The 13,735-nt window shown below is 36.1% G+C and overlaps 1 protein-coding gene across 1 annotated transcript in view; it reads right to left on the minus strand.

Annotated features, from left to right (window-relative positions):
• The window catches only part of CTNNA3 (catenin alpha 3), a 505,620-nt gene that overhangs the window by 395,430 nt on the left and 96,455 nt on the right, over positions 1 to 13,735 (minus strand). The window contains exon 7 of the mRNA XM_065670947.1: positions 2,822 to 3,085. Within this exon, the coding sequence (XP_065527019.1) occupies positions 2,822 to 3,085 (264 nt within the window). The remainder of the gene's footprint in view (positions 1 to 2,821; positions 3,086 to 13,735) is intronic.

Genomic DNA, 13,735 nt, shown 5'->3' on the forward strand with positions numbered 1-13,735 from the left:
AGCAACTTCACTGTTGTGCACTCACATCTCAAGTAAGCACCCTTAATACTAGGCTATACTTAAAATGTCCATAATAATGTAAAACACACCTGCCAAGTAGAATATTTAAGTGTTACTACAAAGAGAAACATCTTCACTGATTGTGGAAGACTAAGACACACCTGAAGGCTACAGCCAATTAGCCATTTAGCAAAATTACTGCCTTCAAATTTCATAAAAAATGTGAGAAGAAAGGTCTTCTTTAGGAAGTTCATGCAAAGACAGACAAATAATAATAAAAAAACTACTACAGTTCATCTCTAAATTAAAAAAAAAAAAAAATCCAGGCAATAATAACAAGGAAAATACAATTTAAGATTCTGCTCACAGATTAAATACTTCAAGCAGTTTCATCAAATATTTATGATCGATACACCTACGCAGAAAAAACAATCCAATTGGAAGACACCAGATATGCAATTAGCAGTATCATGGTTTTGCTTTAACAGGGCTAAACAGTGGTTAGCTACCTCAGTTCTTAAGGACAATTGGACATTTTAAAGGAGTTATTAAATCTGTATTTTCTCCCTCACTGGTCTTCTGATGGATGAAAAAGAGAGATCATGGGTTATCTACAAACCTCGTTATATTTCCTGAGGGTTTGAACTGATTTACCATATTTTAACATCTCGTATGTAATTTCTCTGCTCGATAGCCAGGGTCTTTAAAGGACCACATATCAGATGAATATACTGGCAGAGAGTCAGGCATGAAGACTTGTATCGTTTTGTGAGAAATCCCGTATTCAGAAGATGCAAGACCAGTGAAAGGCATTCGATAATGTACACTCTTAACACAAATCTTAATATGCAGATCATAATGTTATGATTTTGTGTTTATTTATGAACCAAAATGGTAGTTATAAGGAGCTTTTAAGAGAAATTCTTGAGAATCTACTGATTTAATTAGCTGCTCTAATTTTACTGACAGTTTCCTCACCTATAAATCTGTAATAACTTTCACACCACCAGCACTGGCAAAGGAAGAATGACATTGCAAAACTTCTAGATACTAGATTGTTGGGTAAGCTCCATGATAAGTTTCCACACTGTAAACATTTAATGAGATTCGTTCTTTATTAGATTTGTAATTTACTACAATCTATCTATCAATCTATTTCATGGCACTGTATTTGGCACAAGAAGACAGAGAAAAGTTTATTTCATGTCCTTAGCCAATAGAACTTTCTGTGAAGAAATAAAAGTGCAACCATCTAATTCATAAACTCATCTTAAGAAGTTAAATGCTCTATAAATTGTGCTTTATCTAACCCACACAGTTTCAATTCCCATTCGTGTTACCTAGGTAAAAATATATTTAGAACTCCATAAACAAATGTTTTTTTACAACAGTCACATTTCTATGTTCTTATGTTTCTGGATATAAACAAATTAATCCAAAAGACTTTTTTTCCCCCCATTTTGTGATTATTGCAAATCTTAAGCACTTTAAAACAATAATAAATCTAATTAATTTTTAAAAATCATTAAAATGGTACTGCTTACATACAGTCAAGATGAATTAATCCTCAGTCATAAGATGCAATCTTTTTGCCAAATTTAGGGTTAAAAAATTTTAAGTAAAATAGGTAAATAATAGCTGTCATCTAAAATACATAATTTGTCATTCAGAGTTTCATGTATATAAATCATATATTACTCTTAAAAAGTTTACCTTTTTCTTTCATTTGTTAAGAAAATAGATTAGAAACTGTAATTTTGAAGTCCAGTGTGAGAAGCATGGAAGGATGACATATTACACATAATTGGAGTCTATTCCTTTGGGGAGAAACTTTGAGCATAACTGAGAGGTCTGTTTCGATCAATAAAGTGCCGCTACAAGATTTGAGTCATATTTCAATGGGTTTCTCAAACCTTTCATTGAAAATCTTAGCCAAAATATATTACCATCAGTCAAAACATTAATCCTCCTGAAAATGTATCAACAAAGTTTGTGTTCTGAGTGTGATATCTGGAAAGTCTGAGAATTTACAACCAAAAAGACCCATATCTGCAAAAGTGTTCAGAAACTTTTCATTCCTTTTTTGTTGATCTCGGCCTACATCAGTTACACCAGATGAGAAGCATTGTTGGTAATCTCATCTACAGGAGTTCTTTTACCATTTTAGGAGGACAATGAAAAATAACACTGGCAAGAGGCAGAGCAGCTGTGAGAAAAGGGGAAAGCTCTGTACAAAAGCTGAGGATCAGGCCAGGAGTAAAGAAAGAACTACCTGCTCAAAAGAATTGTTTTAATATTGGAAGCAGAAAAAAAGAATTTGTGGAAGCATATTGGTTATGTCACTTTATTTAATGATAAGCAAAAACATAATTAGGTTTCTAAATCCTTCAATTATATAAATTATATAATGATCCAAATGAGAAGTTTTGGAGTAAATGACTTCAACTCGTGTTGTACCAACTGGAATACAGTCATGGTAGCAGTGATCACCATCATCTGATAATCAATTATTTGTAAACTAAACTCATGGTTTTGCCCATTTATTCAAGGACCTGTCAATCTCCATCATTAGTGATGCACTTGGAACTTTCCCGCTCTTTGGATGAAGCTAAATATTGAACATATGTGAAGACTTAATTCCAAACTCTTTTGAAGGAAGTGATCCCTCTCAATGAAATAATATATAGTTACAGTATTTAGACTAGGACTAAGCAGAGCATAAATTTCTAATGCCGTTAGGTCTATCACTTACAACAGCAATAATGAACAAAAAACCAAAACTATTTTTAAAAAAATGTTTTAGTTTCACAGGTTTACATACCTCAAGCTCATCAAGTGCACTTCCAAGAGTAGCTGCACGAGATGTAGGTTGTCCCACATTATTTCCAACTCCTTGGGAAGCATTAGAAATTACACTGAGAGCATTCTGTATTTCATTGCAAATTGAATCTTTGCTGGCTGATAGGGATGCAACATCTGAATGTTCCAAACAAGCTGAACATATTGAATGTAGGAGAGAGGAATTTTCCTTCAGGGTTGCACGTGCTGCAGCAATTTCATCTCGCTGATTGCTGGATTTCAAATCCTGTCAGCAAAAGAATATACTGTTCATTTCCAAAAGCACTCCAGAACTGACAGGTAATGTATAAACAAATTTTTTCTATCTGTTTAAGGAAACATCAAGTTGAATTTATCAAAGATTGCGAAAACAGAGTACAATAGTGTTTACAATTGAATCACCTTTATATCACAAGAAATGAACAAAGTGTGTGTAAAATAACCCCAATTTTTGTTGTCTTATAACCAGCACCATGAACTGTCCATATTTTTCTTATTTTTAAGCACAGTTTTCCTATGAGAAAACTGGCCTGGAAATAAGCTGTCTTTCCTCCCAGACATGTTTTTCTTCATAAGCAATAGAGAAGGACAAAGGTGCAAACAGGGTTAAGCAAGGAATTCTGTGATTGTTCCATCAAAACAAATCTGTGTTTGCTTCCCTGCCCCACCAGCATATATTCCAAGCATACTGCAGAAACAAACACCAGGTCAGGGATGAGAATCCTGTATTGCTGGGAAATGGGAAGTATGAAAGGTGCGGAAATGAAAATAGTGCTTGAGAGAAGCCATCTCCTGGAAGTACCACAACCTGTTTTTCTTCTGTCCCCACTATGTACATACTTAAAACACTCAGGTATCACCATATTCATCTTGTTCCTCCCTGCTCCACCCATCTCTTCTCAATACCTTACTTCCTCCTGCCAGCCCAGACAATAAGGAACACACAGCTCAACAGAGCTGACAAGTCAGATTTAACTGTTTCTAGGAATCAAGCTGGGGAGCTGTTATTTGGACAGATGAAAGTTATGGACTTTAAGACAACCAGTCAACATCAGAATTCTAAGGAGCCTCCTGTCTCATCCTATTTTACTCTAGATATTCTTCACGCTCTCCTTCTGTATCTCATCCTTTGAAAACAAACTAGTAGATATTTGCAAAATGGCTTGTGTGAAGGATAGTTAAATTCAGGGCAAAAATATAAAAGGAAGGAAAAATAGCATATCAGAACAATAAAAAGCCTGTAGCACCAACTTCACATAATGAGAAGAGGCACAATGAAGAATGAACAACAAAATGCATACAAAACTGCTCACGGCCTGATGTAAAGCAAGTTGAAATCTTTCTAATTATTTTCCTTTGCATTGCATCAGGCTCTAATATGCATTATTTACAAAAGCATCCCAATATGCACTTTTCACTGAATAAAGTTTATAGGTTTATGGCTGAAGAAAAGAGCATTCAATATTAAATGAACCAGTCTTATGTTTTTAAAATCTCGTTTGCTTCAAGTTGTGCACTGGACATCAGACTGTGTCTTACTTCCTCAGGGTAACTTTGAAATCTCAGGGATATAGTAAAAAACAAACAAAAAAACCCAAACCCAAAACACCACAAACGAGAGAGGGAGAGGGAGGAGAAAGAAGTGGAGCCTTAAACAGAAACAGAGAGTTGTTTAACCAGCTGATCATCTGAATTAGAAAACTGACTTACTCTCTTGGCATATTAGTACTTAAAATATTTTCACATTTTCAACAAACCAATATATAAATGAATCACCACTGTGCAAGAATTACTTCATTGCCCAGTGTGCTCAAATGCGAATATTAGTGCACCTCCAACCTTGGTAAAGCAACTGCAATTTAATCCAGTGCACTCTCAGCAAAAAGTGCTATTTATTTTTTAACAGAATTTCATTCTACCTTTCCTACAATTAAATTACAAGACAACAGAATGCCCTCTTTCCTCTTGTGCTGCAAGGAAGCCACAGACCTAGAGTTACAATGATAATATAACACTTCAGTCTAGCCGCCTTCTATGCTTAAACATTTCTTATTTTGCTGTGTCATATGCAAACAGTCAAAAGTCCTTCCGAATTACCTTTTTCCTCTAAAACAGTACTGTCTAACAAGGAAATGAGGTGTTCATAAGATATAAAAAACTGGAAAGCCAGTAGCAGAAAGCCAGTAATGGCAAGTAATATAACATGGCATCTGGAAACATGTCTGGAAACAGTCCATGAACTCAATGCATTAATGTTCCTAAAACATAGACTGTTTTGTTTCACGCGATATTGTGTAGAGTTTCAGAGACATGGTATCATGGTATTGGTAAATTCACCTATGAAAAGCCTTGCTTTTGTTCAATAATACTTAAATAGTTATTGAGTTCTTAAATACTCAATAACCCTTTTTGGTTTTGGTTTTGTTTTTTTTTTTAATAGTTTAAATCCATTAAACTCATCACTACTTTGCTGTTCAGTTGTGAGCCTTGGGCAGCCCCGAAAGAAACTGCAGGGCCATTTTTCTTTTCCACCTTGATGAAGAACTCATTCCTCAAAATTTTTCACGTGAACAGGAAGAGGCATCTGATAATCTTACTCTGATCCTCTGCAAAATTGGCCAAAAGACCACCACCTAAAATTAATTGATTTCTCTATCAAATCTTTGCATATGTGGATTATCAGGTTAATGTAACTAGTTCTCTAAAGAAAGAAGTTAGTCTCTACAAACAGATTATTAATCAGTAGTCCATAAACTTTTTACACTGGAGAGAAAAATACAGAAAAAACCTGATTCCTATTTTATTTGTCAAAGACAATATACCACTAGGAAACACAAGAAACTCAAATAGGTCCTCTTCATGTACTGAACCTTGCCCAAGGTTCATACTACATTACCTTTGATACAGAATACAAGAAGACAGCATGTTACTCAAGCATGGGAAAGAATCATACAGAGGAAAAAGTATCTATGCATAGGACTGAAATATCAGTAAAATATGGCACCACAACAAGAGGAACAAGAGAACGCAAACTACAACTATGTTTTTTGTTACTCTGAGACTGTTGTAAAGATGGATCATCTTTCACCTGCAGAGAGGCAAAAGACAAATAGGACTACAGAGAAGAAACTTCTCAAACCAGTTCTTAACTACTCTTTTCATACCATAACATCTGAGCATCTGTAGTTCATCTAACTACATTACTGAGCTTTAGTCTGTTTTTCTTTTTCTTCACAGTCTACCACTTTCCTCTTACTCAAACTTCTTTTTACGTTAGTGGACTATTTCCACTGTCCTCAGATGTATTCTTATATACTCAGTCATCAGCTGAGTTTTAGATACGGCACATGAGATGAGCTGAGATTAAGGATAATCCTGTTTCCAATCATTGCCAAACTAAGAGGGCCAGTATAGTGATAATTCCCCAAGCTGCTGTCCCACATCCCCTGGGATGTACTATTATGTCTTCATCACCATATCTGGTTGCCTCTGATAAGAGTGGAAAATGAACTGATAGTCACAGATTTCCAGCTGTGGCTTGTTCCAGCTATATAGGGTGTATGAACAAGAAGACTTTGAATGTAAAACTTGAAAAGTACCTTCACAGTTAAGCTTCAGTTGTACTACTTCATTAAGAGTTAGAAAAATCAAAATCTGTTTTTTGTAACACTTTTAAGGTCTGAGAGCACAATACACCAGGAACCCAGCTCTTATTAACTGCGCATTCCTATCAGCACAACTCATGAGGTCCAGGCCTCACCATGGGTATAAATCACACTGCTGTATTTTACATCTGCTGCAGTCAACACGAGGTTCACAAAGGCAGCTTCAAATAAAGTGCGCTGCAGTCCTCTAGCTCACTCTTTGCAGAGACAGATGTCATTGAACTGAGTTTTATATCCAGCAAAAATACAGACATAACAAACTCCCACAATTTCATACTACCATACAGCTGGGGGACAAAAGCATTACTTTTTATCACAGCTTAAACTTGGTCTGTAGTGTTCAGCTTTCTGTCAAAAGTGACAGCCAAATTATGTGTATTTGGTGAATCAAAGACAAGAAAGCTCAAACACTTCCAAGTGCATTCATGAACCATTTGTTGGGGTAGAGCTCCAGTTTACGTATTTCATAAGTACTGTGTAGTCTTATTCAGTTGAAGAAAATATCTCACAGACACACCATTGGGCCCTGGAGCTCCCTTTCAGCTCTCCCTGGCACCTTCAGTCCCTGTCTAAGCTATGTTGCAGGAGTGCTGGTCTCCAGCTCAGCCACAGCTGGCACACATCTGGCCATAGTCCCGCTGTCCAGACTACCACCCACCGACTGACCTCCTGAGCTGTCCTGCTCTGACAATATCGTGCTTCTGAGATATCACTGGACTGTCTCTCACCTTCTCAAGGCCTGACCCTCAACCTGATCCATGGACTGATTTCCCAGCTTGTCCTGACATACCTCATTACCACAAACTTTCCTGATGATCTGGATTCTTGGTTGAACACAGTCACCATCACCTGGCATGCCCAACTCACTTTGATGCAGGGCAGTGGGACAGGGCCTGGCCAGTGAAGCCCCTGCCTCAGAGAGCAGCCAGCCCTTGCTGCACCCCCACAATACCTTTTTCTAAACAGATAAGCATTTGCCACCAGCAGGGATCACCTTTTACAAACTCTGCTATAAAGGTGACTGCCTACTCTAGAAAATACTAAATTTACAGAAGCTGAAAAGCATGACCTAATGGACCCTCCATGTAAGGCTTTTAGCTATAGATCTGATGATCTACACAAGCGACTGCAACTGTACAAAAGAAAGACTACAAATACACAGTGGGAAAAATGCCTGACATAGGATAATGACTTTCTTAGCACAAATGAAACATCACTAGATCACAGAACTGTACTACACTAACTACAGAGGGTCACCTTACATGCATTCCCACCAAGTTAACCATTCAGAAGGTATGGCAGTAAATTAAGAACAGCACTGAATCAAAGGAATTTGTTTAAAGACACCTTGTGCATTTCACATTGATGAATCAAAATCTTTCCGTTACTTCTAGAAAGCAAATTATTATACCCTGCAGTAGAGATGTCAACTTGCTGGAAACTCATCTTAATATCTCATCTGCTCCTTCACAGAGAAAGTATGTACTCCTGAAGCCAGTTTGTCCACATTTGTCGCTTTGGTTTGTTGGGGTTTTTTTAAATACATATGTTTCCAGAAATTATTCCAGCCCAAACAGGTGGATGAAATAAACTAGCACTGTTACACTCCAGAAACATAAAACTTGTTCCTTTCTCATTTCTGTTCTCCAATAGACAGACATTCCTATAACACTGACAATCCTTAAAATAACACTGTTTGTAGGCAGCACAGAATTAAGTGATTTTCAAAGATGCATCTAATAGATTGGCCAGGTCTAGAGCCAAAAGTAGGAGCTCACCTTTACAAAGCAGCAACACAGTATGCGCTTGATTGCCAGGAATTCCAAGCTAACTTGCTACTAAAACACTCTTAACCTGCCTCGATGTATTTTTCCTGACTTCAGAAGTCATCAGTAGTTCTTAGTGTCTCATGCTATAATTATACTACACCATGTATACAGAATACATAAACACCATACATATAGTCTGTATGGTATAAACTGTAGGCAGTTTGTTTCCATCAGCCTTATGCATGAATACACAAATATGAAGTGTTACAGAACAAAGCCATGTCAACGTTATACTAGGACTAAGCCTTAAGCAATACCCTCTGCCTCTAAGAAAACTCTGAACTGTCTTTATAAAAGCATAACTTTCAGCTAACTTAGAGCAAACAGGAAACAGATTTACAGAACTGAAGTTCCCTGTAGAAGTGAAGCCTTGCAATTTCCTCTCTGTATCTATTTATTATTAACCATATTTAAACTGGTAATATAATATCACATAAAAGCAAAGCTGTCTTATACAGAGGATCAAAAACTGCCCATGACAGGTTAATATCACAGGGTTCCTTTAATTCAATAATGTTTTTCAGGAATTTACTGTTCAGCTATGGAAGATACAATTTATTTTGATGCATCAGACTGCAATTACTGCACAATATTCTGTATGTCTCATGGTTCAGCAACTTCTAGCCCAGTTACAGATGGTAAAGTATCACCTTGCTGTCACTTCTCTATCCATTATTTTATGATTTGGTCCCCACACTTTTAATACCTTGCTCTGTTAACTTTCAGTCTCCTAGATGAAGTACCTGGTTTTGAAAGATAGCAAAGCAATTTTTCCCTGTAAGAATTAAATAGTTTTTCTTTAAATCCATCAATCCTTCTTCTGCAAACACATACCAGCTAACATATTAGCTCACAAAGGTTTTCTCCGAGTATGATTATGATCACATTTGTCATGTGCTTGGAACTACAGTAGGAAACATTCATCAGGGAGAGGGCTTTGAAGAAACTCCAGAAGGTCTTATCATACCTTGAAGAGAAAAAGATGGCTAACAAAGACGTGAAGAGGAATCAAGGGGGGGGGGGGAATACAGCAGAAATACAGATTAATTCTAAGAGAGAAAAATAGGAAACAGGGAAGATGCAACATAAAAGAGTGAGAGTGAAAAAGTGTAAGGAAGATTAAGAAGAAATAATGGATTTGAAGGAGACAATGATATACCACCCTTACTTGATTTCAAACATTTAAAAATACAATAGCCAGTGTAGAAGCACCCAAAAGTAGGGCAGCAGCAGCCTACAGTCCTCTTATGTAATTTAACAAGTAAAGCAGCAATCTTTAATTTGTAAAGAAAACAGTAAGTAAAGCAGCAGTTTTTCTTTGTTAACATTTCCACCTAAGAAATACCTTCTCTTTATGCTGCTGTCAAATAGAGCTTAACATTTTCACAAGTCCAGTGTTTTCATGGCATTTTTCTTTTTCCTCTCTAAACTTGCTTTGTTTTCAGTGTTTACCACTGAATGTGATTTAGAGATAGATCTCTTTCCAGAAAGCTGAAAAGGTGGTAGGTGTAAGCTGCTTGTTTCAGAAGTATTACTGCTAGCTTGACCCATGAGAAATGACAGATTAAAACTATTCCGTAAACATTCATAAAAAAAAAAAAAAAAAAAAAAGGAAAAAAACACACTACATAGAGCAAGACTCAGTATAAGATTTTTCATAGTGTAGTTATTTCAAAGGTATGGAAAACACAAAGTACCAACATTCATATATAGTGCAATGCACATAATACAGTTGCTAAAAGCTTTCAGGAAATATTTTTGCCTGTAACTTTTTCAGTGGAAAACTCATTGAAAAATGTGGCAGAATGACATTATCCACAATTACTTATTTCTGCCATTTTATTACATTCTCACAGTACCATATGCGATTATCTTTTTCTTGTTTCTTTTTTTTGAGACTTTAAAGTTAGAAGAGATTTGGGGATATTCATTAAATTGAAAACTTGTTTCATTATTTGCACTCGTGGCATTAGGCTACTCAGAAAAAACTTAAGTAAACCTATTAGTAATGGAAGATCATGTTATACGTGGTCCACTAGCATTTTCACTGGTACACAGTTTAACAGGTACCAAACAAACAGATATTTCATATTTAGCCTGTTCTGGTTTAGCCTTTTTTCAAACGTATTCCATCTGACATAAGAGTTCAGGATCTTTTTCTCCAACAAAACAGCTTAAGTTCCACCAGGTACAAGTTTCTCCTGATCTTGAACTGGGCACAGTTCAATTTTCCCAGCTATAGTATCTCAATGTGAAAGATGTGAAATCATCAGCAATAAACAGATAAACGACTCCTTGCTGTTCCAACTGCTGTTTTCTCAGAGGTTACATAATCAACAAATATTCATGGCCCTAGCCCCTCTTCTTCTGTCAAACTCCAGGTACTGTTTAACTATTTTTACCATTCATTATACATACTTCCCAAATATTTAAAATAAGCTAGTTTCCTTTTATTCTAATTTAAAAACCCCAAAACTAAAACAAGCTGAATTGAGTAAATCAATGACAACTTCACACACTGTCTTAAGATGCACACAATTCAAACACTGCAGAGCATATTAAGTTTCTGTAACATGAAGACACACACAATTGACATGCATAAGGAGTGACACTCAAGCAAATGGAACTGAAATGCTAATCCATCAAAAGAAGTTTATTAGCATTACCAATTTCAGAAATGTTAACAGTAGGTTTTGATTTTGCTGTTCAGCTTAAATTGAAAAATGAGCTGGATTCAAGTATTTATCATGGACAATATAGTGCTTTTTTTTTTTTTTTTTTTTTCCCCCCTTGTATAGCAGTTTAAGCTTTCTGATGTTTTCTGCATACCTTGCAAACACAGGACAGCAACCCAGGGCAAGAAAGAGAAAGCCATAAGCCCTTGAGCTCTGTACTGAATCTTAGTGCATTTGTATATGACAGGTTTAATACAAATACAAAAATAAATGACTTCCAGCAGCTATATTCCAGACCTATAAATCGCTGTGAGTACTACAAAATCCATACAAAGAACAGCTGCATAATCAGTATCTGTCAAGAAATGCTGCAAATACAGAACCTGATTTTCTCATTTTAACATTTCTATCAAAATTAAAAATTGCCCTTACACAGATTCTACTTAGATTAGAAATTGTATTCATCTTCCCTGATGGCACTTCAGTGCAGAACACTATTTAATTCTTACCAGTGTTAAACTAAATTGGGAAAGCATAAACACCAAATTATAAAACACAGATTTACATAGAATATGCTTTGAGAAAATCAGAATAATACTCTGACCATATAATTTATACTATACGGCAGATGCATGCTACACAAAATTACAAGAAGCAAAACTCATGGCAAAGATTTCAACAGTTGGATTTTTCTCAAGATGCATCCTTACTAACAGTACTGACAGTCACCATACCTCACACTCCTCCTTAATACTTGAATTTTGCATTACCTTCAGAACATAATGTGACCAGCCCGAGTACAACTTAATATACTACAAAAACATGCACCGTAACACAACAGCTATGAAAATGGTATACACTGTAACCAATACCCCAAACTGGCAGAATTTCATTAATTTTATGGAAGAAGTCCAAAGTTTTGGATCCCAAAGTCAAATGCCCACTTAACAGTTATACATTATTGCTTATTTCATGGAATCATAGAATAGTCAGGGTTGGAAAGGACCTTAAGATCATCTAGTTCCAATCCCCCTGCCATGGGCAGCAACACCTCACATTAGACCATTTTGCGCAAGGCTCTGTCCAGCCTGGCCTTGAACACTGCCAGGGATGGAGCATTCACAACTTCCTTGGGCAACCCATTCCAGTGCCTCACCACCTGTACAATAAAGAACTTCTTTGTTATATCCAACTTGAACTTTCCCTGTTTAAGTTTAAACCCATTACCCCTTGTTCTATCACTACAGTCCCTAATGAAGAGTACCTCTCCAGCATCCTTGTAGGCCCCCTTCAGATACTGGAAGGCTGCTATGAGGTTTCCACACAGCCTTCTCTTCTCCAGGCTGAACGGCCCCAACTTTCTCAGCCTGTCTTCATACAGGAATATTTATGAGCTCCAAACAATGGAATTTGAAGGTATGAACAAGATCTGAATTTTTCACTAAAGAGGTAGTAAAACTTACCAGTCTGTGATTTTGATTCAGAAAATTGGGGGAAAAAAATCTTTTTTTTCCCCAGACAACAGAAATATTAAAAGCTTTATTTATAAAAAACATTCTGTAGTAACATCCTTATTAACACAAGCAGTTTCACAATTCATGGAACCAATGATTTTGTTTTGTTGAAGGCATTAAAAATAGTTCCTTCAAGAATGAGATCAACATGGAACTGCATTGGCTAGTACGTCTATTACCTTAAAAGATCAGTATCTGTTAACAGTAGTTTAAACGCACAGTGTCAGCTTCCAAATTTATTGTTGAAAATGACTAAGTAGGAGACAACGTCTTCTTGGTTTTATAGCAAATGACAGCTAACCCTATAGTGCCTTTCTTATATAATAATAAGGTTAGTAAAGACAGTTTTCTTGACGTCAAAATATACAAATAAGGCATTCAAAGTACCATGAAAAATCCATCTGAGGTAAGTTGATCTGAAACAAGGCATTTCATTACAATTATTGATGCATAAAGTCAGAAAAGCTCCAAAACATATTTTCCAAAGTTCAACCACATAAAAAAACTTCAGACCCATCAGAATTCAGCTTTATTCCTGTATCAGATACATAATACTAGAAAACAAAGTATCAAGCCTGTTTATACTATGTCACGCAGCACTAGCTGTTATGATTCAGTGGGTTCAACACCCTTGACCTTAATACAAAGGGTATCACAGACAACATGATCCAAGACAGCCATGTTCAGTAGCTATAACATCAAAAATATTACAATTCTTATTAATACAAGAAAAAGCAGTGCAAAGCAGTCATAGTTTAAAGTTCATTAGAGGAAATTTAATGAGGACCATACAGATGCTGTGAAACACTGAAATTTTACTTTCACCAAACTGTCCTTTAAGAGATTAGTTACAGAGTTGCAGCCTATCTCCTAAAGAATAAAATTATGAATCCACAGCTGATGATAGTCATCAGAGAGAAATACTTTGGTATCATCTCTTTACCTCAGGAAAGACCAAAACAAACTATAATGGTCTTTTCATGAAAGAGAGGAAATAGTGAAGAACTTCCAGCTTCACACAGCAGTGACAGTAGTTTTACCAAACATCCTCCACACATTCATATGCTGACTTACCTATTTTTTTGACTCATCTAAGAGATAGAAACCTATTAATAATTTTTCCTTATTAATGCCATCTTTTCACTAGAAGCGGAAAACTTCTGTAAATGGCTAAAAACTGTTATCAGAATTAGCTGGGTTTGGTGGTTTTTTTT

This window comes from Lathamus discolor, chromosome 3 (assembly GCF_037157495.1).
Source record: "Lathamus discolor isolate bLatDis1 chromosome 3, bLatDis1.hap1, whole genome shotgun sequence".
NCBI classification, from domain to species: Eukaryota; Metazoa; Chordata; class Aves; order Psittaciformes; family Psittacidae; genus Lathamus; species Lathamus discolor.